The sequence below is a fragment of the Mastigoproctus giganteus genome, chromosome 4 (genome assembly GCF_048544385.1).
Source record: "Mastigoproctus giganteus isolate SK-2022 chromosome 4, ASM4854438v1, whole genome shotgun sequence".
Taxonomy (NCBI): Eukaryota; Metazoa; Arthropoda; class Arachnida; order Uropygi; family Thelyphonidae; genus Mastigoproctus; species Mastigoproctus giganteus.
Window position 1 is genome coordinate 126,267,633 of NC_143578.1, and position 23,896 is coordinate 126,291,528.

Consider the following 23,896-nt stretch of genomic DNA (forward strand, 5'->3'; position numbering starts at 1 on the left):
GGAAGCTTGTTTAGAAGACATTTATACCAAACACGATCAAAAGCCCTTGAGATGTCAAGAGCAACTACTTGTGTTTCACCGAACCTTTCCATTGAAATAGTCCATAAATGGGTAACGTAAGCCAGAATATCACAAGTGGATCGACACTGATGGAATCCATACTGGCGATCGTTGATCAGACGGAAGGTTTCTAGGTACTTTAAGAGTTGGCGGTTAATTGATTTCACCATTACTTTAGAAAGAGTAGAAGTAATTGCAATGGGCCAATAACTGGATGGGAGGGATTTGTCACCCTTTTTAGGAACTGGCTGGATATGAGCAAATTTCCAAGCAGAAGGAAAAACACCTTTGGAATAAAAAAGTGAAAAAAGGCGGCAAACAATAGGATTAAATTCAGGAGCACAGGTTTTGAGAACAAGTGGAGAAATACCATCGGGACCTAGAGCTTTCTTAGCACCAAGATTTGTCAAAATCCTTCTGACATCCTTTTGACGGAAGACCACAGGAGGCATTGAATGGAGCATGTTGGGAATGGTGGGAGGTATTTTACTAAGATCATTAATACATGAGTTGGAAGAAAAATGGGATGCTAGCAGGTCAGCTTTATCCTTGGCTGAAGTGACAACAGAACCATCTGGTTTTGACAGAGGTGGGAGCAGAGATGGGCAAAAGTTGCACCCAACAGCTTTGGCAAGAGACCAGAATACTTGGCTACAATTAGGGCAAGAAGCAAGTTTTCTACTCTTAGCCTGTTCAAACTCTAGTTCGCACTGATTAATAACTGCTTTACAATTATTGCAAGCTTTGGTGTAGGCAGAAAATGAAACTGAAGAATTAGAAACAAGCCAATTATGATATGCAACATTCTTCTCTTGAACAGCCTTAGCACATTTATTGGAAAACCAAGGTTTAGAAAAAGTACGAGATTTTAAAGTGGAGTGTGCAATGAAGGATTCCATTCCTGCAAGAATAATTTCACTGACATGATCTGAGCAAACGTTGACATCAGAACTTTTGAAACAGTAATCCGACCAAGGAAAAGAAGAAAAGAAGTCTCGCAGGTCATCCCATTTTGCATTCTTGTAATGCACAACACGAGGTTGGGAATAGCCATGAGATAAAGGTTCCATTGGAGAAGAGACAATCACCAAGTTGTGATCTGAAGTCCCAAAGGACCTCTCACTTCGACCGTGTACTTAGAAGGGTTGTTTGTGAGAAAAAGATCAAGCGTATTGGCTGTATGATTAAGACTGTCTGGTATTCTTGTAGGTAAATGAACAATCTGTGCAAGATCATTAGTATTTGCAAAAGCCTCAGCATCTCGACCGGTGATGGGTCGGTGTGACTAGAAAACGGAAGCCAGCTGGAATTGTGAACATTAAAATCACCAAGGAAAATTACCTCACTCTTAGGAAAGTTGGACTGGAGAAAGTCAAGTTGCAAAGAGAGGAAGTCAAAGAACGCCAAGTGATTAGTGGAGTTGGGAGAACGGTAGAGACAACAGATGAATTTGACACAATGAGGTAGAGAGATTTTAAGCCAGAGAAGATCAAAGAGATTTGATTCCAAATTGCCAAGTCTCTGACAGGGAATATCAGAATGGACATATGCACAAGTATCACCTTTGAAGCAAAAAGAATCATACAGCGAATAATTTGGACATCTCTTTTTTGGTAGTTGTTGGTGCATCGCTTCTGTGGCCATAATGCACCTCCCAAGGTTTTTGCAGTACAGTAATACCCCGACTTACGCTACCCCGACTTACGCGAACTCGGAGTTACGCGGTTCTTGATTTTTTCGTTTGGCAACGCTGCCGCCCACTATCTTCAAGGTCGTTTTTCATATGTTATCGATATACGGTGCGACGGCGGAGAATGAGAGCGAAAGATGAACAAAATTCAACTTTGCTGCTTTTATGTTTTTTATATCAGTGAAGGGGAAACACATTTCACCATAATGTAACCTAAAAACCAACACAATTCCAGCTATCGGTATAATCGCAAATGCAATTAGATCGAGTTTACTACCAGTTTATAACAGATTTCACTAGCAGAAACGCAACTGGATTTTTATTGTTTTATGGTAGTAACCCCTAGAAATGTGAGGTGTTAATAGTGTATCTCTGCCTTTATGGTGTTGTTTATTCAGTTGCTACATGCGCGCAGCTTTGTTTATGCGTATCTAGCGTGCCTCCTCGTTTTGTAATTGTGCTTTATTCCCTAAAAAGGAGTAAAATACTTAAAAGGTGTGAAAAGGAAGCGTCCTGGTGAAGACACTACAGATTCAGAGAGAAAAAGAAAAGCAATTATCGATAAACAGAGGCGGACTGGATCAAAAATTCTTACCCGGGAAAATTTATAGTGGCCTCATACTATGGTTTATGGCCAAAATCACACCGGCCTCCGGCCCACCGGGGTTTCCCCGGTGAGGCTTATGGCCAGTCCGCCTCTGTCGATAGAGAAAAAATATGAAATTGTGAAACGCTTTGAGCGAAATGAAAGACCATGTGATATTGCACGTGCTACAGGCCTAAATGAAGCAACGGCGAAAAGCACATGACAATTGCAAACTTGACAGGTTGAAAATTGAAAAGGACTCAATTGTAAAGGGCTTAAAAATTTTAGAAAACATAGACCCCAACGAAGAACGCGTTATAGCTACAAAGCAAGGAATAAAAAAATTATTAGCTTGCTACGAAGAAATTCTGCGTGAAAAAAAGAAGGCGCTGTGTCGTCAGACGAATTTGTTAGATTTTATGAAGCCATCGACATCGAAATAACTTTTTTACGTTAAGTCATTTGTTTTTTTAATACATATTTTGTATTAATATGTATAAAGAACTGCAATTTTATTAATATTTTTCTTCTAAACTAGTGTTTTTGTTAGTCCTTGGTCCCAATTAAGCAAAATTTATATGTATTTATATGCAAAGTTGTACCCCGACTTACGCGAATTCGACTTACGCGATTTTCGTCGGACCCACCTATCGCGTAACTTCGGGGTATTACTGTACTTTGATCCAAGCCCGAGGCGGGAATTGAACCCGTGACCTTTTGGTTGCCAGGCAGGCAATTTACTCACCCGGCTAGCCTGGTCGGGCATCTGAGATGAGCAATAGTTGAATCAACCGATAATTGAGATTCTGTCAGAAAAAGTACATGGGGTTAGGCAGACTGCAAGTGGAAATGGACATTGTTGAGATTAGAATTGAGACCACGTATATTTGTGAAATGAATTAGGAAGTGCTTGGGAGGTTTAGATCTTTTCGCAGATAAGCTTGCTCTATTAGTTTGACAATTCGTGGTGTATTCAATAGTAAGAAAAAGTGGGTGGAACATGCTGTATGAAGTAATGAAATTTTTGGATATGGTGTACACATGGTAAGAATATACCCAGATCCTTGACATAACGTGGCCTCGACAATGCTCCCCGCATACAAACTACTCGGACTCCCTCCAGTCACTATCTGGCAGAGTAGAGGTAGCAAGATTATACACTAGCTGATCCGGAAGCCTCCTAGAGAGTTACCAATAGGTTCGGTCCGGTGTACTAACTAGCGGCCAGCCTGCGAACACCATTTTAGAGCTGTGCCCTCGAAATGTATGGAATATTGGATCTCACCACGATGTTCATCATAACCTCAAAAGTCATCAATCACTTTATTAGATTTTATGTTTCTCAACTAACAGGATAACCCCTTCTCCCTTCCTGTCCTGTCATTCCTTTCTGTACACCTTAAATTTTACTTAAATTTAATTGTACTCATCAAATTCCAATTCTGCACTTCTTATATCCGTGTGGCATTATCTCTGAAATCCCAACAATATCCGCTTTTTTTTGTCTTGACCAGCACTTCAAATTCATCAAATTTATTTACTATATTCCTAGCAAATTTAGCATCAAATTTATTTACTATACTCCTAGCAAATTTAGCATCAAATTTATTTTTTATATTCCTGGTGTACACCTATTCTTACTCTTAGTTACCCTAACACAACCCATGTATTTATTTGTTCCATGGTGACTCCCAGCTGCCCTTGAAATCCCCAGTACCTCGCTTTCCAGGCTGCTGATCATTCATATAGAAGCAGTAAAAGAATCACTTTCACCTCTGCCTGTGAATCTCCCTAAGCTAACAGTTTTCTGACCCACCTAACACTGTCTCGATAGCATCAGCAAATATTCATGCACCCTTTCTATTTAAGTGTATCCTATCCCTATAGAAACAATCTATCCTGTTAACAAGCACAGACCACACTGAGAAAAATTCTACCCCACAAGCCTTGCACAATCTCTCCAGGTCCGAATGGATGGAAAAGGCTCTCATCATATACTCCCTCCTATCATGTCTGGGCAAAATTGCAGACACTTTCAAATTTAATCCTAACTCGCAACTTTTTTTCAACATTGACCTGTACTTGTTGAAAGTCTGCAGATCTCCTACTCTTAAATGTCATTAGTGCCAATGTTACCCCGTACTTGTTACTGTACTTGTTAACAGGAGAGATTGCTTCTACAGGGATGGAATACACTTAAATAGAAAGGGTGCAATAATATTTGCTGATGCTATCGAGGCAGTGTTAGGTGGGTCGGAAAACTGCTAGCTGGGGGGGAGACAAAGACGAATAGATTAACAGTAGCCACTGGCAGAGGTGAAAGAGATTCTTGCACTGCTTCTATTGGAATGAACAGAAGCCTGAAAAACAAGATGCAGGATATTTCAGAGACTGCCGGGAGTCATTGCGGTACAAGTAAACACATGGGTTGTGTTAGGGTAGCTAAGAATAGAAATAGGTGCATGTATACTTGCGTGCACACCAATGCTGGGAGTTTAGTAAATAAATTTGATGAATTTGAGGTATTGCTCAAAACATCAAAGGCAGATATTGTTGGGATATCAGAGACGTGGTGTCACACAGATATAAGGAATGCAGAACTGGAATTTGGGGAGTACGTCTACAGAAAGGATAGACTGGATAGGAAGGGAGGAGGGGTTATGCTATTAGTTAAGAAATACATAAAATCCAAGGAAGTGAAGCCAATGGACATCGCTGGACAGTGCAGTGTCGAGTCAGTTTGGTGTGACATAAGCATTGGGAGATCAAAATTGAGAATAGGAGTGTGCTATAGGCCTAATGACTCTGATGAGTATAATAAGACACTGTACAGGGAAATAGAGTGGGCGAGTAAATCAGAGTCTTATAATGGGGGATTTTAATTTCCCGGATATTGACTGGAATTTGTGGGTTGGTCACTCACACATTAGCAAGGCTTTTGTGAATTTACTGGATCATTGTTTTCTACATCAGCATGTTCAGGAGGCAACTTGAGGGAGTAATACTCTTGATCTGATTATCAGTAGTGATTCTTCATGCATTAAGAATCTGCAGATAAAGGAACCACTAGGTGGCAGTGATCACAGTGTGCTGAAGTGGGATTTACTCAAAGAGGTAACTACCATCAGGGGTAAAAAAAAGGGTTTTTGATTTCATAAAGGCGATAATGATGGTCTGAGAGAGTATTTAAATTCTATACAGTGGGACCAACTGATGATGTTACCAACAGCAAATGCAAAATGGGAAGCATTCAAAGAACTTATCCTGGAAGCTACTAGGCTTTACATACCAACTAAGAAATATTGTCCAAGGTTTAGGCCTAAATGGATGTCAGATGAACTGATGAGGCATATGGCAGAGAAGAAACATGCATGGGATACATACAAATTAACACATGACACAGAAGCCTATGATAGATACAAGTTGATCTGTAACCAAGTTACAAAGGAGGTTAGGCAGGCGAAGGCAGATTAGAGAAATCTTTGGCAAGGGATGCAAAGAAAAACAGCAAAGAGTTCTTTACTTATGTAAACTCTAGAAGGAAGGGGATGAATCAGATTGGTCCACTTGATATCGATGGGTCAACTGTTGATGATCCTGCTCAGGTAGCTAACAAACTAAATGAATATTTTGCATCAACATTCACACATGAGGAGTTATTTTGCGAGGGGAAAGCCAGAGGTGTATTCAACTCTAGCAGTAAGCTAGAGAATCTTGTAATAACTGAGTGTAAAGTGGAGGAGAAATTGTTGAAGAGATAAACACAAGAAAGGCACCCGGGGTGGATGGGATCTATCCAGTTATATTAAAGGAGGCAGCAAAGGAAGTAAGCAAACCCTTGGCCATAATTATGAGAGCTTCCTTGGACTCAGGGGAGGTACCCACAGACTGGAGATGTGCAAATGTCACCCCAATTCACAAAGGAGGATCAAAGGCTGACACAAGTAATTATAGACCTGTGAGTTTAACTTCTGTTCCAGGAAAATTAATGGAGGCACTGGTTAAAGAAGCACTGCAGGATCATTTAGACAAGACTTCAGCTATAGCTCGAACACAGCATGGTTTTGTTAAGGGGAAGTCTTGCTTGACCAATTTGATTGGATACTATGATGCAGTCACAAAGGAACTGGATGCAGGGAATAACTTTGATATTATATACTTGGATCTTAGAAAGGCTTTTGATACTGTTGCACATGGAAGACTGCTGCACAAATTGGAGCAGTGTGGCATTGGAGGCAAATTGCTGCTGTGGATAAAGGGGTGGCTGAGGGGGAGAAGACAGAGAGTGGTAATCAATGGACACTGCTCGTCGTGGACTAATGTTATTAGTGGAGTCCCTCAGGGCTCAGTGTTGGGTCCATTATTGTTTTCTGTATACATAAATGATATTGATGAGAGTATATCAAGCTTAATGTCGAAGTTTGCAGACGATACAAAGGTAGGCAGGGTTGTCAAGGACACTACTGACACTATGCTGCTGCAACAGGATCTGGAAAGGTTGAGCAGATGGGCTGAGAGGTTGCAAATGAAGTTTAACATTGACAAATGTAAAGTACTACACATGAGAAACAGCAACCCCAGAGCAATGTATCAACTCTGTGGTACTACACTGATAGTGGTAGAGAATGAAAGGGACCTGGGGGTGGTTGTGCAGGCAGATATGAAGTTCTCTGAGCAGTGCAGATGGGCTGCAAGAGTAGCTCATGGTGTATTGTCAATGATATATAGGAATTTTTCTAGCAAGAATAAGGAGGTGATTATTCTCTTGTATAAGGCAATGGTCAGGCCACACCTTGAGTACTGTATACAGGTCTGGAGGCCTCATTTCAAGAAGGATGTAGAGCTGCTGGAACGAGTACAGAGAAGGGCAACAAAGATTAGTGAATGGAACAAAGGGGTGCTCTTACGAAGAAAGGCTTAAGTTTTGCAAATTACAGTGTCTGGAGACTAGGCACCAGCGAGGTGATCTGATAGAGGTGTATAAAGCCTTGAATGGTTTGAGCATGCTCAATGCTGATGGGATTCTTCCTCTCACTCAGAATAATCACCTGAGAGGGCATAAATTCAAATTGAGGAAAGAGAGATGTAGGATAGACGTGCGGAAATTTGCCTTTAGCCAGCGGGTGGTTGGTTGGTTGGTGGAACAGACTTCCATCCCTTGTCGTGGAAGTTGATAGCCTAAATAAGTTTAAGGCTCAGCTGGACAGGTATTTCGAACGAACAGAGGGGTGAAGTGGAAGTGTGTTTTTTTTTTTTTTTTTTGGCTGATGCTGCATAAGCTTGCTTTCTTGCATCAAATGCCTCTACTAATGCTAATGCTACCCTTAAAAGATGATATCTGCGCTATGTCATCAACTTTTGCCCCTTGCAGACATACCCTAGTCCTCTTCCACTTATCCTTTTTGCACAATATATTTCCCATCTCTCTCTCTCTCTCTGACAACAGAGTCACTGACAATAACTAGCTTCTGTGGGACCAGTGCATTCTGCCCTGAAGGTTGCTGCTGTGTTGCCTGATGATCAAGTGCAAGCTCTCGCATTGATGTGGTCAGCTGAGAGCTTGATGGGTCTCTAAATTTAAATCCTTCAAGGACATCTACCCTGTCTTTCAAGCTCTCATAAAGGCCAATAACAACACTGAGTTGGCACCTAACTTCTTCACACTGCTTAAATCAAGCACATACAAAGACATCCCCCTTGGCAACTTCATGTCCCATCCCAGAAAGTCTGCAAACATTTCATGTTGCCCATTTTTTTAGACTGTGATGCGATGGAGAATCGTCCCCTTCGGTTCTCCACCGGGCCGGAATGCTCCCACTACTTTGTGCACATTGCTTTGCTGCTCTAGTCTGGGGTATGATTTCCGTTTTAAATACGATTTAATTAATTAACAATGAAAATTAATAAGATTAATAAATTTAATCGATTAATTTATATACTATACTTGAATATGCAATACTATACTAAGCTAATGCTGTAATACATATTCCACTATACCTTAGCTATCAAGTTTGAGATATACGTTATCAAGTTAAGCTATACCGTAACGATCACAATGCTAAATTAGTTATATCCTTAGCTAAATACAAAAAGATATATGCCCAAAAAGTGATTAAAACCTTCAAAATACTTATTTATTACAATCAAAACCCTACTATTCTTCTACACTACTGATTACGCTGCGATATTCCGGCCAAACACCAACACGATTGGAGTAAGAGTAGGAGGAGTCGCAATTTACAAAGTCACTAGCTAAATTTTTAAAAATATGATAACGAACACTACTAAGACTATTTAATCTATTTGTAAAACACAAATTAATCCGTTAACCAATCAAAAATTACTACAGATATATGCCCAAAAGGTATTAAACCCTTCAAAATATTTATTACAATTTAAACCCTACTATATTTCTGAGATACTGGTTACATTACAATATTAATGATAAAAACACCACTACGATAGCAGTAGGAGTAGAGTTGTAACTTACAAAATCACTAGCTAAATTTAAAAAAATAAGCTAACGAACACCACTAAGCCTATTTAATCTATTTGTAAAACAAAAATTCATATGCTAACTAATCAAAAATATGATAAAATTTCAATGAAAACTTATCGGCTTGCAGCAGCTACAGAAGTTTACGCCTTCAAGCGACATCTGGCGGCCAACAATATTTTGATAATCTTCTGCTCTTTTCCTGCTTTTTTCCGATAAAAATTATGAAATCTCCTGCTCTCAAAAGTCAGAGATCAGCAGCAATAACAAATTTCAACCAGAACTTCTCAACTAAGAGCTGCTACAAATTCAGAGAGTTTTTAATTTTCACTGAAGCACATCAAAGCAATGAAGTTCCCTTACATTTTATTTTGCCTATCATGTTGGTAGTACAATTACCACAAGAAACGTATGTGCAGTGAAACATGTTATTTACATATATGTGTTTTACATATATCATCTTCAGTGAGGATCTCTATAGTCTTGGCTTTTCTTATCAGAAAACTGATACCTTCCCTTTTCATACAAAGGGTGCAAAGAAAAACAGCAAAGAGTTCTTTACTTACGTAAACTCTAGAAGGAAGGGGATGAATCCGATTGTTCCACTTAACATAGATGGTTTGACTATTGATGATCCTGCTCAAGTAGCTGATAAACTGAATGGGTATTTTGCATCTACATTCACACATGAGCAGTTATTCAAGGAGGGGAACGCCAGAAGTTTATCAAACTCTAACAGAGAGCTAAGTGATTTTGTAATAACTGAGAGCAAAGTGGAGGAGAAATTGTTGAAGTTAACCATAAAAAAAGCAACCAGGGTGGATGGAATCTATTCAGTTATATTGAAGGAGGCAGCGAGGGAAGTTAGCAAACCCTTAGCCATAATTATGAGTGCATCCTTAAATTCAAGAGAGGTCCCCGTGGACTGGAGATGTGCACATGTATCCCCAATTCATAAAGGGGGTTCATAGAGTGACACAAATAGTTATAGGCTTGTTAGTTTAACTTCTGTTCCGGGGAAAATAATGGATTCACTGGTTAAAGAGGTGATACAGGATCACCTAGACAAGACAGCAGTAATAGCTCAGACACAGCATGGGTTTGTTAGAGGGAAATCTTGTCTGACCAATTGGATTGGATACTACAATGTGGTCACAAAGGAACTGGATGCAAAAATTAATTTTGATATCATATAGTTGGATTTCAGGAAAGCTTTTGATACTGTTGCACAGGGAAGACTGCTGTACCAATTGGAGTGGTATGATATTGTTGTTGTTTGGTTTTTAGGAGAATTAGCAACTAAGGCCATATTGCTCCGGGATATGCGGTGGTCATTCCCTGACTTTTCCGCATCCTCTGTATTTGGTGGTGATGGGCTCGAACCCCGGTCTAATCAAGAAGCGTGTGCTACGCACTGCTGCTCCTTCCCACCTGGCTACGGAGGCGCCGGAGTGGTATGATATTAAGGGTAGGTTGCTGCAGTAGATAAAGGAATGGTTGAGTGGGAGATGGCAGAGAGTGCTAATAAATGGACACTGATCTACATGGACTAATGTTATCAGCAGAGTCCCCTAGGGTTTGATATTGGGCTCATTGTTGTTTTGTGTATTTATAAATGATACCGATGAAGGTATAACAGGCATAATGCCCAAGTTTGCAGATGATACAAAGGTTGGCTGGGTTGTTAATGACAGTAAAAACAGTAAAAAAAAAAAAGTAAAGTGCAGCCATTATCAACCCACTGCAGGGTGGAAGCCTCCTCAACAATTCATGCTGAGGGAAATGGACCATAATCTGCCACGCTGGTCCAGTGCGGGTTGGCAGATCGACCGTATTCAGCAGTCAGGGGCTTGAACCCCGGTCTACTCAAAGAGCGTGTGCTACTGCACTCCCGCTCCTGCCCACTCGGCTACGGAGTATGCTACTGCAACAGGATCTGGAAAAGTTAGGCAGATGGACTGAGAAGTGGCAACTGAAGTTTAACATTGACAAATGCAAAGTACTCCATATGGGTAGCAGCAACTCAAGAGAAATGTACCAACTGTGTGGTACTACACACAGGGAGGTGGAGAATGAAAAACACCTGGGGGTAATTGTGCAGTCAGATATGAAGTTCTCTGAGCAGTACAGATAGGCTGCAAGAGCAGGTCACGGAGTTTTGTCAATGATATATAGGAATTTTGCTAGCAGAGACAAGGAGGTGATTGTTCCTTTGTATAAGGCAATGGTCAGGCCACACCTTGAGTATTGTGTACAGGTCTGGAGGCCTCATTTCAGTAAGGATGTAGAGTTGCTATAACGAGTACAGAGGCGCCTCTGTAGCCAGGTGGGCAGGAGCAGCAGTGCGTAGCACATGCTTCTTGATTAGACCGGGGTTCGAGCTCATGCCCACCAAATACAGAGGATGCGGAAAGGTCAGGGAATGCCCACCACATATCCCCAGAGAAATATGGCCTTAGTTTCTAATGCTCTTAAAAACCAAACAACAAACAAACAACAAACGAGTACAGAGAAGGGCAACAAGATTGGTGAGAGGAACAAAGGGGTGTGCTTACGAAGAAAGGCACACAAGTTCTGCAAGTTGCAGCATCTGAAGACTAGGAACCTGCGAGGTGATCTGGTTGAGGTGTATAAGGCCTTAAATGGTTTGACTAGGCTCAATGCTGATGGGATACTTCCGCTTGCTCAGTATTGAGGAAAGACAATAGCTACAGAAGTTTGCCTTTAGGCAGAGGGTAGTTAATTGCTGGAACTGACTTTCGTCTGTGGAAGTTGATAGGTTAAATAAATATAAGGCTAAACTAGCCAAATATTTGGAGTGGGCGAAATGGGAAGGGGTTTTTTTTTTTTGGCTGATGCTGTATAAGCTTAGTTTCTTGCATCATGTGCCTCAAGTAATACTAAAGTATTATTTTCCTACGTTCATTATGTGAAATAAAATTAATACTTGGTTGAATATTATAAGAACCAGTTGTCAAAGTCGTTTCCTTTCAGCTCCTTAATTTGTTAGAAGAGCCTCAGCCAATGATGCCAATCATTTTCATTGTATCCTGCTGTCTTTCCTTCGCAACTTGCTATTCAGATGAAATCCCAAGGTGAAATGGTCGATCCCTTGATTTTGTGATATTTTCGAAGGAAACATTTGGTAAGTACTGATTTCGTGTGCACTACTACAACTGTCTTTATGGCACTTTCCGCATTCTCGATTTATGAATTTATGCAGTTTATTTTATTTCTTATGAAAAAAGTTGAATGAGATGGCTTTCGACAATTAATTTATATACTTCTCACATTTGTCAGAACTAGCGTGGCCAAAGCACTTATACTGGAGCAAACATGTTGTGGTAAATGTATCTTTTGTAGTTTTTGGTTTCGGCTATTACAGAGTATAGTAGATATTTTTTCTTTTTAAAATCACAAGAAAATACTGCATCTGGTGTACATTTTGTTTCACTCAGTGATGTAACATGAAATTTCGGGCCTGTGCACTGACATTCTTTAATAAAGTTTGTAAATGATAGAGCAGAATGTCAGATTGTTTTCTGGAAAAAATGGTTTTTCATATGAGATTGAAGTGAAACAAGCAATGCATATGAGTAATTTTCATTATCTGAATAAGTTGAAATTATTACAGAGTTATACAAATTTGGACTGGCAATGGAAAATTCGTACGCATGTCAACAATTGGTGGTATAACTCTCTCAATAAGCCCTTAAGGTCTTTGATACCCTCTCCTTGCGGGAAGCCCTATTTTATGCCATTTATCATGTAAATATTCCATTGTTTAAATTTGTGGTGAATACATACCAAAGATTACCAATCTATGTAAGTTAAAGAGGTAACAATAAAAAAATAAAACATTTTATTCACATAAATCTTGATTGCTTTCTTAGAGAGCCATCATGAAAAATTTTTTACTTCAAACCAATTCTACAGAAACTGTGGCAACAAATGAAAGTAAAATACAGAATACTAAATTAGAAGACCAAAATTCTAAATAGGAAACATAAAGATTACTTGGCATGTGATTTTACTTGGTCCAGCAATAGAACGGGTCCAAAACCACTATGTCTTGTATGCAAGGAAATTTGGCAAACGAAGCAACGGTGCCAAGTAAATTGAAACATAATTTTCAATCAAAACATCCTTCTTACTTAGAAAAAAGTCATCAGTTTATTTAAGCATTTGCAAGAACAAAACTCGAAATAAAGTTCTTTCTTGAAAAGTTGCATTGGTGTCTCGGAGAGGGCCACAGAGACAAGCTATATTGTTGCAACATTAATTGCCCAAAGAAAAAAGCCACACACAATAGATAAAATATTAATTCTACCAGCATGTAAAGAAAGTGTGAGGATTATGATAGGAAAAGAAGAGACAAAAGAAGTAAGCAAAGTACCACTTTCGGATGATACCATGAGGAGGGAGACATATAGAACAGTGGTTCACAAACTACTGAGATCTACGGACCCCTTAAAACATGAAAAGAAGTTCGCAAACCCCCTACATATTTATATAGGGGGGTTGCATTTGGTAGGGGAGTTGAGCTATCAGGTGTAATAACCATGGAAGAATTGAGAGAACCTGTACACTAAAAAACAAATTACCTGAAATAAAATATGCATTTAGTAAAAGCTTAATAAAGAGACAGCACTCACCTCAATAATCCGTTGTGGTTATACGGATCATAAAACAGTAGTGTGAGAAATCATTGGTTAAACTACAAACGGTGTTTAAAAATCGCAGTAAGGAAAGCGTGGTTTAAAAAGAGTAACTGAAAAACTTAGCCTAGAGGAGGAAGGGTGCACCATATCATCCTCTAATTATCTGAAATTAAAATTAAAAAAGGATTAAGGCCAATAGTCAAGAACAACGGACTTTTGATAGGCTCATCTTCAGTTGGCAATAAAAAGAAGAGCAAAAGGGTTGCTATAGATCTTAAGTACCCAAAATGTTATGCTGGACATATGGTAATTTAATTCGCGTGAGATTTCAAATGGTAGACATGGTAACTGGAAGTTTTGTGTTTAAGACGTCAAGATCGGTGTTGAGACAATACCATTCTATTACCAGGGTTTCGTAATTTGAATTTAATTTGACGATGGTTGTTGCAGTATCAACTGAGGGGTTATGGTTATGAGTGTGTACATGTTGAGACAATTCAGTATTTCCTTGCTGTGTCTGAAAACTATGGATGTTGTAGTAGTAGGCATGTGTGTTTGCGATGGTGAATGATCCAAATTTATTAGTAGTGCTCCCGATGTAGCATGCATTAGAGTCGGGTTGACATTTGATTAAATAAACTATGTCATTGATGCCTTTAGTGTCGTAAATGCAGGTTTCTTTATATTTATTAAAAGGGGCTCCTAACTTATTATAGGTAGAAAAAATTATAAAGATATCAGTGTTAATGAATATAAGATGTAATCGTCTGCGATTTGGCAGTGGTAAGGGAGAACAACTCAAATGTTGGATGGGTTGGATTTTTTATAACTAGTTTTAGAAACACTTAAACTACTAATCTTACTTTTAACAGTTGAAATAATTCGTTGGATTAGTTTGATGAGATATTTTCTGGCTGTAAATTTTTCAGTGAGATATTTTAGCTCGAAAGATAGATCATCCTGTGATTGACAGTACTTGAAGGCATTAAAAACTTGGCTGTAAAGAATTTATTTCTTTACACTAAGGGGGGTGATGTGAGAGAAAATGTAGATATTGGCCTGTGTTGGTTTTTTCCTGTTGATTTTCGTTTTAAGCCTGTTATTTTGTTTATATATGGTTAAATCAAGAAAACTGATTGCATTATTAGTTTCTAGTTCTAAGGTGTATTTTAAACTTGGGTGTACTGAATTAAAACTGGTAAAAAAATTGTTAATGGTGTTTTGGTCTCCGATTATTAGAACGTCGTCTGCATACCGGATGCAAAGTTTAATATTTACTGGAAAAGGTTGAAGGGCCTGAGGTTCGACTGTGGCAAGGTATATTTCAGATAATAGCGCTGAGATACCTAGGTCCATAGGGAGTCCAAAAATCTGTTCATATACTTGATCTTGAAAATAGAAGTGTCTAGCTTTAATTAGTACAGTAATGAGCTCTAGAATGCTGTAAATGTTGAGAAAAGTCCGATTCGCTAAGGTATTGTCCAAAACAGTTCCAGTTCCAGTAACAGGTACAGTTCCAGTTCCCGCTAGACGGGGACATGAGCAATTAAACAGATGAGGCAAAAAGCCAGCAGAGTGAGAAACAAAAACTAACAAAGTAGTGTGGAAAAGACGCTAAACTTTGTGAAAGAAGAAACAAGTAGTGATAGTAGAGAAATAGCATCTCGATATTGCTTTCGGCTAGCCTAATTTAGAGAAAGTATTTGGAATGGAGGTGAATAAAGTAGTGCTCAGACTGTCCGGGGTTGCAAACCCGTACCACAGTTGGTCCCTGGACGGATGACCTCATGTGTTTAAGTCAATAATGGCAATGTTAATGAAATTAAAATCGAAATATTATTTTTAAGATAAAAAAATAAAATAAAATAAACAATAACGAAGACAGGACAAGACAAATAACATAATACCGCTGTATATAGACAATCCGTGGGCACGAGCTTTCCACACTGTGAGACACGACAGAGTCATGGGGGTATAAAACTATACAATATGTACAGGCCTGAATGTAAAGGAAGTTAGTCTACTAACATGTTGTTTAGAACTAAGTCATAGTTTGTAATGTTTTTAAATTTAATAATGCTAAATGCTTTTCTGAAGTGATGGTCGAGGAAAGCAGCCGGGAATTTATTTTGTTGTAACTTATTGTAGAGTATTTTAATGTTGTCTGAAAATAGACTGATGCTATTGCATATTGTTGCATGAACTTTTTTAGAAATGTTAGAATGACAATAGGTAAAGACTGATTACATTGAAGCTAAAAGCATCTCTTTTGTTGTATATGTTGAGAGCAGTATGAGGGCTGTCAATATTTATGTCTAGGTAGTTGGCTGAAAGGTCATTTTTTTTTTTATCCAGGGTCAGTTCTGAGGGATAAAAACTCATGGGGGTACCTATGGTTTGTAAGTAGATAGATTTTACCGTCAAAAAATGTAATTGTTGGAAACACAAAGATTAACGAGGTTGTTCCAAAAGACCGACTTGCAACCAATTAACAATCTCATTAATCTTTGTGTTACCAACAATTACATTTTTGACGGTAAATCTATCTACTTACAAACCATAGGTACCCCCATGGGTAGCCCTGCTAGCTGCGTCTTAGCTAACCTATACTGGTCTGAGACAGCTCTACCCTCAAACATACAGCTTTTATAGATACATTGATGACTTGATAATTTTTACTGGTAATTTTTACTGGTTGGCTGAAAGGTAATAATAATTACCTTTCAGCCAACTACATACATAGACCTAGACATAAATATTGACAGCCCTCATACCGCTATCAACATATACAACAAAAGAGATGCTTTTAGCTTCAACGTAGTCAGTCTTACCCATTGTCATTCTAACATTTCTAAAAAAGTTCATGCAACATAATTCTTTCCCAATGTATAAGAATTGCAACAATATGCAATAGCATCAGTCTATTTTGAACAAGCAAAATACTCATTCAGTTTATCAGCTACCTGAGCAGGATCATCAACAGTCGAACCATCAATATCAAGTGGACAAATCTGATTCATCCTCTTCCTTCTAGAGTTTATACAAGTAAAGAAGTCTTTGCTATTTTTCTTTGCATCCTTTGCCAAAGATTTCTCATAATCTCCCTTCACTTGCCTAAACTCCTTTGTGACTTCAAGGTCACAAAGTAATCACACTTTGTGACATGCTTTTAGAACTTTCATGAAGAACTTCACTTAGCGCTTTCTACTTACTAAACATATAGCATCCTTGTTCTGAAAGGCAAGCCAGGATTTAATATGTTAAACGTTATTTTAACAGCAATGACAGTATTAAATATTTTTATTGTAATTTTAGTGTTTTGTTCTTTAAAAATATGCATTAAAACAGTGAAACTAAAAGGACTCAAACTTTTCCTGCTATGGTGGGCCATAGCAGGAAAAGTTTGAGAAGCACTGATTTAAACAATGTAAAAAGGTTCAAACAATAAACATTTTTGAAGTTTTCACTAAATAAAATTAAAATGACATTTTATAAGTAATCCATTGGTATACATCAAGCAAGTTTCAGCAAAGCCAAACACCTTTTTTTTTTTTCAGAAATAAAAAGGGAGAGAAATAATAATAATAATAATTAATAATACCTATCATGAGGTGGAACCCCCAATAAGAGAGAAATAATATGAGCAATAATAATAATAATAAAAAGGTTTGTAAAACAAGATGCCACTATTATTGTAACAATTGGAGGTACTGCCACTGGCAGGTTAAGTCTACAGGAATATTACATCATATTGTTGTTTTAATGCTCTCTCTTTTCCCCTACCCACTTTGGGAAAGCCCTTGCCTCATTAGTCAATTAATTAAGAAATCAATACTAATTAGTTATCAGAAACAGTGCATAATTTATTTCCCAGTGTGAACATAGTCTTCTATTGCTGAAATTAGCACTATCAGAGGCATACAAATGTAAGAAAGCAAGCCTATACAGCATCAGTGGGGAAAAAAAAAAAAAAAAAAAACCCTTTCCAATTTGCTCCAAGTTTGTCCACTTCTTCCTTGAATTTATTTAAGCTATCAACTTCCACAACGACCAATGGAAGTTTGTTCCAACAATCAACCACCCGCTGGATAAAGGCAAATTTCCACACAACTATTCTACAACTGTCTTTCCTCAGCTTGAATTTATGCCCCCTCAGTTGCATCTGAGAAAGAGGAAAAAATCCCATCAGCATTGAGCTTGCTGAAACCATTCAAGGCCTTATACTCCTCTCACCAATCTCATTGCTCTTCTCTGTACTTGTTCCAGTAGCTCTATATCCTTCCTAAAATGAGGCCTTCAGACCTGTTTGTAGTACTCAAGGTGTGGCCTGATCATTGCCTTATACAAGGGGATTATCACTTGCACATTGCTGCTAGCAAAATTCCTGTATATCATTAACAAGACCACAGCACTGCTCTGGCAGCCTGTCTGCACTACTCAGAAAACTTCATATCTGACTGCACAATTACCCCAGGTCCTTTTCATTCTCCACTACTCTGAGTGTAGTATCACAGAGTTGGTAGGTTACTCTGGGGTTACTGCTACCCATATGCAGTACTTTTTATTTGTCAACATTATAAACTTTAGTTGCCACATCTCGGTCCATCTGTCCAACTTTTCTAGATCCTGTTGCAATAGCATGCTGTCATTAACAACCCTGCAATTGCAAAACCTTTCCTTCGTATCTAAAAGAGAAGAATATTCAAGGTACTTAAACATTTCCATGAAGAATTAACCAAGATTCTTTTGAAAAATTTATTCTAATCAATTTGAAATCTACAGATTATTTACTAATTTCTATTTGTAATTGCTTGAAACTTAGGAATTTCACTGAAATTAAGTTAAATTCCTAATTTTTATTTTACCTATGCTCAATCTGATTTAATTGCCAACACTTAAATAACACTCCTTAATTATTTCTTCATAATCAGTAAAAGAATATCTTTATTATCATCTTGATTATGAGGTTAAAAATTTTAACTGTACAGGCTATGCCACCTGAGAACCGGTCAGCAACAATTCAGAGTACAAATCTTAACTAACTTCAATGGTGTGTGTGTGTGAACATACTACTGGTGTAAGTGATGGTAAACCTTATTATGCATCACTTAGTAGTACTTTAACCAAAGTAAACTGGATAAAGAGGCAAAAAAAAAAAAAAAAGCTTATGAATTGCTGTATAATTTCAAAGTACTTTTTAATGCTTAACCTACATTGTACTTTCATTCTCTGGTACTTACTCTATATGCCTGAACTCTCCTGTCCCTCTTCCTGACAAAAGAAATCAGTTGCTGAAAACAAAATGGTAATCAATGACTTAACAATCAACAAATACATATATAAAATACAAGAAATCACAGGTGGACAAGAACAAAAACATGAGGGTGATTCAAACAAAAACAACATTTCTAACTAGATATTTAACATAAATATTGATGTAGGGAGTTACACTGTGTGCTATTTAGAACCCCCATAAATGCAACTGTCATCTGTTTTCACAGCATATATCCTATTTGGTTTGGTTTTTTTTTTTTTTTTTTTTTAAGGAGCATTAGCAACTAAGGCCATATTGCTCCGGGGATTTGCGGTGGTCATTCCCTGACCTTTCCGCATCCTGCATATTTGGTGGCATGGGCTTGATAATTTGATAATTTATTTATCCCTATTTTGTGTTACAATTGTTGGGAGATAACAGCAAGAAGGGAGGGAGAACACATAAGCCAGAGGCTTTTTAGGGGGTGTTCCCTTTGAAAAAGATAACAATAAAACCAGACCTGAAATTACACAGGTGTTATTTAACAGATACATCATGAATCGGACATGTTTCTACATTCCATTACAGAGACTTCGGAAACCAACCACACATGTTGCATAGTTAACAAGAGTACTTATAATTACATTGTGAGTACTTTTACAATAACAAGTATGAAAGAAAAAAAATTATGAAATAATTGCGTAGAGTGTTACAAGCTTTTTGACAGCTATTCCTTCAACTCGTTTACATAATTTCTGAACTGGTATGCATTGTGGAAAGTTCAGGAGTTGAGTGGAAGGTGATTTAGATCAGACATCCCTGGTGATGTGTTCAGTTAGGAGCTTCTTAAACCTGTTTAGTGAAATGGCATTTTTGATATTTTCAGGAAGATTATTCCAGGTTTTTGCGCCTCTGTATTTTATATTTTTCTGACCTATGGCTTTTCTAAAAAGCGGAACCTTCAGGTTTGCTTCACTTCTTAAATTATATGTTATTCCTTCTTCTTCTTCTATTGTTATAAAAAAGGATCTGAAGAGAGGAGGAAAGTTTGGTGTTTTCAAAGCATTGTAGACAAAGACCGCCTCAGCTTTTTGTATCAGTTGGTAGATGCTTAAGAGTCTTGCTTCCTTATATCTTGAAGTCACCAATGCATTCTAGGGAAGGCCCAAAATTAAATGAACACACTGATTGACAATGGAATTGATTCTCGCAAGGTTATCTTGACTAGTCGTACCCCATGAGATGATTCCATATATGAAGTGAGGCTGTATTAAGGAAAGGAATACTAGTCTGAGAAGGAAAGGAGGTACCCAGGCAGAGGCTCGGGCAAGTATTCCTGCTATTGACGAAGTCTTCTTTCATAAGGTGATAATTTGTTTATCCCAACTCAGCTCGTCATCTAGCCAGATTCCTAGAAACTTGGTATCATTCACTCTTTCAAGTTGTTTTCCTTTGTATGTTATTTCGAAATCAATATTTAATGGTTTATTTATTCCTCTCAAGCCAAGATTGTTGGGCTTGTTGATTAGGATTTTATGATTTATGCAATCAAAAGCTTTTGATAGGTCTAGAAACAGTGGTATTGCATAGTGACCCTTTTCAAGACAGTCCGTGATCCTAGAGCAGAAGTCAACAATTGCCAGGTCAGTGGATCTTTTTGAACGATAAGCGTACTGTTGTTGATGGATAAGCTGATTGACTTCCAGGAAGCCCATGAATCTACTGTGAAGAATTTTTTCGAATAATTTTGCAAAAACTGAGAGTAGAGCTATTGGACGAAAATTGTTGATAGAGTTGCAGCGTTTCCCCTTAGGAACAGGAACAATGACTGCTTTTTTGAATTGAGATGGGAATTTACCAGATTGAAAGGAAAGATTGTAAATATACTTCAGTGGTGTTAGAATTGAGTTAAGGACCTTTTTCAGCAGAGCAGGAGATATTTCATCAAAGCCAGGGGCTCCCTTTACTTTTAATTGATGTCCTGCTTCTAAAGCAGGACATCAATCTGAGAGCGGAGCGAGAAAAAAACAGCTCCTCATTGAGTGCTTGACAGATTCTCTCATTGCATTATCTCTAGAGTCAACTACGTCTTTAAAAAGGTTATTCACACTTGAGATAAAGTGATTACAGAAAGCTGCGGCTTTTTCCTAGTCATCTGAAATGAGTACCTCTTTCTCAACTACATCTCCAACGTAGCTCTGTGATTTCGTTTTCCTTCCAGGTAATAGCTTGTCCAAGACTGTCCACTTTTCCTTGCTTGTAATGACACCTTTAAGTTGGGAACTATAATATTTCCTTTTCTCCGACCGAATACTGTCAGTGACTTTGTTTCTGTACGTTGTGTATTTGTTTTTATCCGCCTCGTTTCATGTTTCTCTAGCAATTTTTGCAAGTTTGTCCCTTTTCTTTAGCAGTTTACAACTTTTGTTTGAGATAAATGGGCATAATTTCCATCTTGGCCTAGTGGTCTTCTTATTCCCTGGGATCCTGATGTATTATGCGCATTTTTCGTAACTATTTAGGGTTTGCTCAAAGAAGAAGTTCGTCACAATTTCAGGATCATCTGCTGCTGGACGTCATAACAGAGCTGACTGAGAGAGCCTGGGATGACAGATCTGTAAGTGTGCATGATCTCTTCCACAATTTATTCATTTTCAATTACCATTAAGATGGGATGATGATCAGAAATGGTTGCATCCAGTACTGCATAGGTTAGTGAGCATTTCCCAATTGCGAAGTCAAGAAGGGAATTGTGGGACTCTTATTCTAGTTGGGATAATTCCGTCAGTCAGAAGAGAAAAACCATTGGAAGAAATGACATCTAGGAGATCTTGCACTTGAGAGGAAGAGCTTTGAAGTATGTTAATATTGAAGTCTCCCATCAGCAGAAGACTAAGGGATTTGCTTGTGAAGTGAGACAGAATATTGTCAAGAGTTACAAAGAAACTGTTGACTGAAGCTGAGGGAGTTCATGTGTAGACACCCAATCACCAGAGAGGCAATGCGGATAAAAATGATTTCACAAGCTTGATCATCAGGCAGATTTGTGATAGGAAAGGCAGAGCATCGCAGATGATTGTGAATGTAAATAGCAACTCCACCCCTTTAGAATCACATCTGCAACTGTGAAAGAGAGCATATTCTTGAATCGGATTGAAACTTCAGGAGAGAACCAGGTCTCAGTAAAAACCATCAGGTCTGGATGGAGATTCCATGATGTCAGTTGAGTGAGGATGTCATCATTATGTTTTACAAGACTGCGTGCGTTCATATAGTTGTTGTTATTTTTGGTTTTTAGGGGCATTAGCAACTAAGGCCATATTGCTCCGGAATATGTGGTGGTCATTCCCTAACCTTTCCGCATCCTCCGTATTTGGTGGTGACGGGCTCGAACCCCGGTCTAATCAAGAAGCGTGTGCTACGCACTGCTGCTCCTTCCCACCTGGCTACGGAGGCACCGCGTTCATATAGAATACAGTAATTGCATCTTTTGATGCTGTAGTAAGGCATAAGTTATTTGGTTTAATTGTTGGCAAGTGACATGGCAGAAAGGTATTTTCACAAGAGTTAGAATCATTCAAATTCTGGTAGGATGAAGAGATTGATGAATCATTTATAGAGGTTCTTCCCAGTTGAGATTCCAGAATATCTGAAAAATGCTCAAATTGTCATTTCCATTGAATAGTTTCGATAGCTAAGTCACTGGCTGATGACCTAGTACCAGGAAGAGGGGGGGGCATCCATAGAAAGGCTGAATAATGGCCCTCAGTGATCCTTTAGTAATAGATGAAAATCCGTTTGTTGACACTGAATATAGAAAGAGCTGTACGAATCGTGTTTGGAATTCATTTTTATTACATTTACTTCTATTTGCAGTTGAGTTCTCATATGCTGCTCTACTTCTGTACTGCACAGTTGGGGTTCGAGTCACAAGACGAAAATATCCCTGATTGAACTTTTAGTTCTAGGGACTGCTCTGATTGAAGAGTTGGTAGCTGTTCCCACAACAGCAGGGGTGTGTCGATGTCTTCCTGTCTGATTAGAGGCAGATTGATTTCGTTGTCCTCTGATGTGATCTGCCTGCCTCCTGGAGGGAATGACATCTTCTAGGAGTGGATTGACAGATCTATTGCCATATTTACACGCTTTCTGAGATTGACCGGTAATTGGAGCACATACTGGAGGATGTGGAGGTTGCTTTACAATAGATGCGTAAGTGGCTTCTGCTATAGGAGTCGGTTGAAATGTGGGATTTTCCATAGATTTCGCCAAGTTACTTTAGGACTGAAGGATCTACTGGAGTTTTGAATAAGATTTGTTAAATCCAAAATTTTTTGTAGTAAGATATAATTTATTTCACGAAGTTGGGTGTTTTCTGACCTGATTTTTTTAGTTTCATCAAGAAGAGAGGCCACCATGGATTTTTGAGTGTCCAGGATTTGAAAAATCATTTTTGTGGTCAGCTCATTTGGCTTTTCAACTCGTGAGACTTCGTGGTTAAGAAGGTGAGAGAAGGAGCAATTTGTCTGCTCTGATACCACGTCACGAGGTATGTCCTCGGAGGACCCACTCTGTTGAGTGCCATTTGATGATGAGGTGAAACACTGAGATTCACCGTCGGAAAGACAAAAGATCCATTAGGGTTGATCCTGAGTTATTTTCATTTTTTGTCTGCCTGTAATTTATGGAACAGGCTTTCCATGAGTCGATAGCTGCCTGTGACATCTTTTTCCAGTTTATGGTTGACAAATCTATGCATTTTATACAGTACACAAGACCGCATTCCACATTGCATTGGAGGAAGTCTTTGCATTTCTTTTTACACATATGGCAAATAATTTGCACTTGCAGAGCCATTGTAATGAACAGTAAAAACAATAAATTTCTTTTTATATTAAAATGAAAATTTAATATGCAATATGCAAAACAATATTATTGCTATCTGAACTAATTTTAAAGTAAACTTATCAGAGAATTAGTTGAAATACTTTAGAATTCTTTAAGATACATTCAAAGGGCTAAGTGTGATTCCTGAGATAAGCTTAGAACAGTCCTAATTTGAACTACACGCAGTACTCAAGGTCACACCACTGCAGATTAATCAGCAGTCTTTTGAAAAGCACGGTCCACTTTGTAGGAACAATGACAG

General features: G+C 38.4%; 1 protein-coding gene across 1 annotated transcript in view; it reads right to left on the reverse strand.

Annotated features, from left to right (window-relative positions):
• Positions 1-23,896, reverse strand: part of LOC150087048 (dnaJ homolog subfamily C member 21) — a 374,824-nt gene that overhangs the window by 194,787 nt on the left and 156,141 nt on the right. The window contains exon 6 of the mRNA XM_090372359.1: positions 18,734-18,784. Coding sequence (XP_090228485.1) covers positions 18,734-18,784 — 51 coding nt within the window. The remainder of the gene's footprint in view (positions 1-18,733; positions 18,785-23,896) is intronic.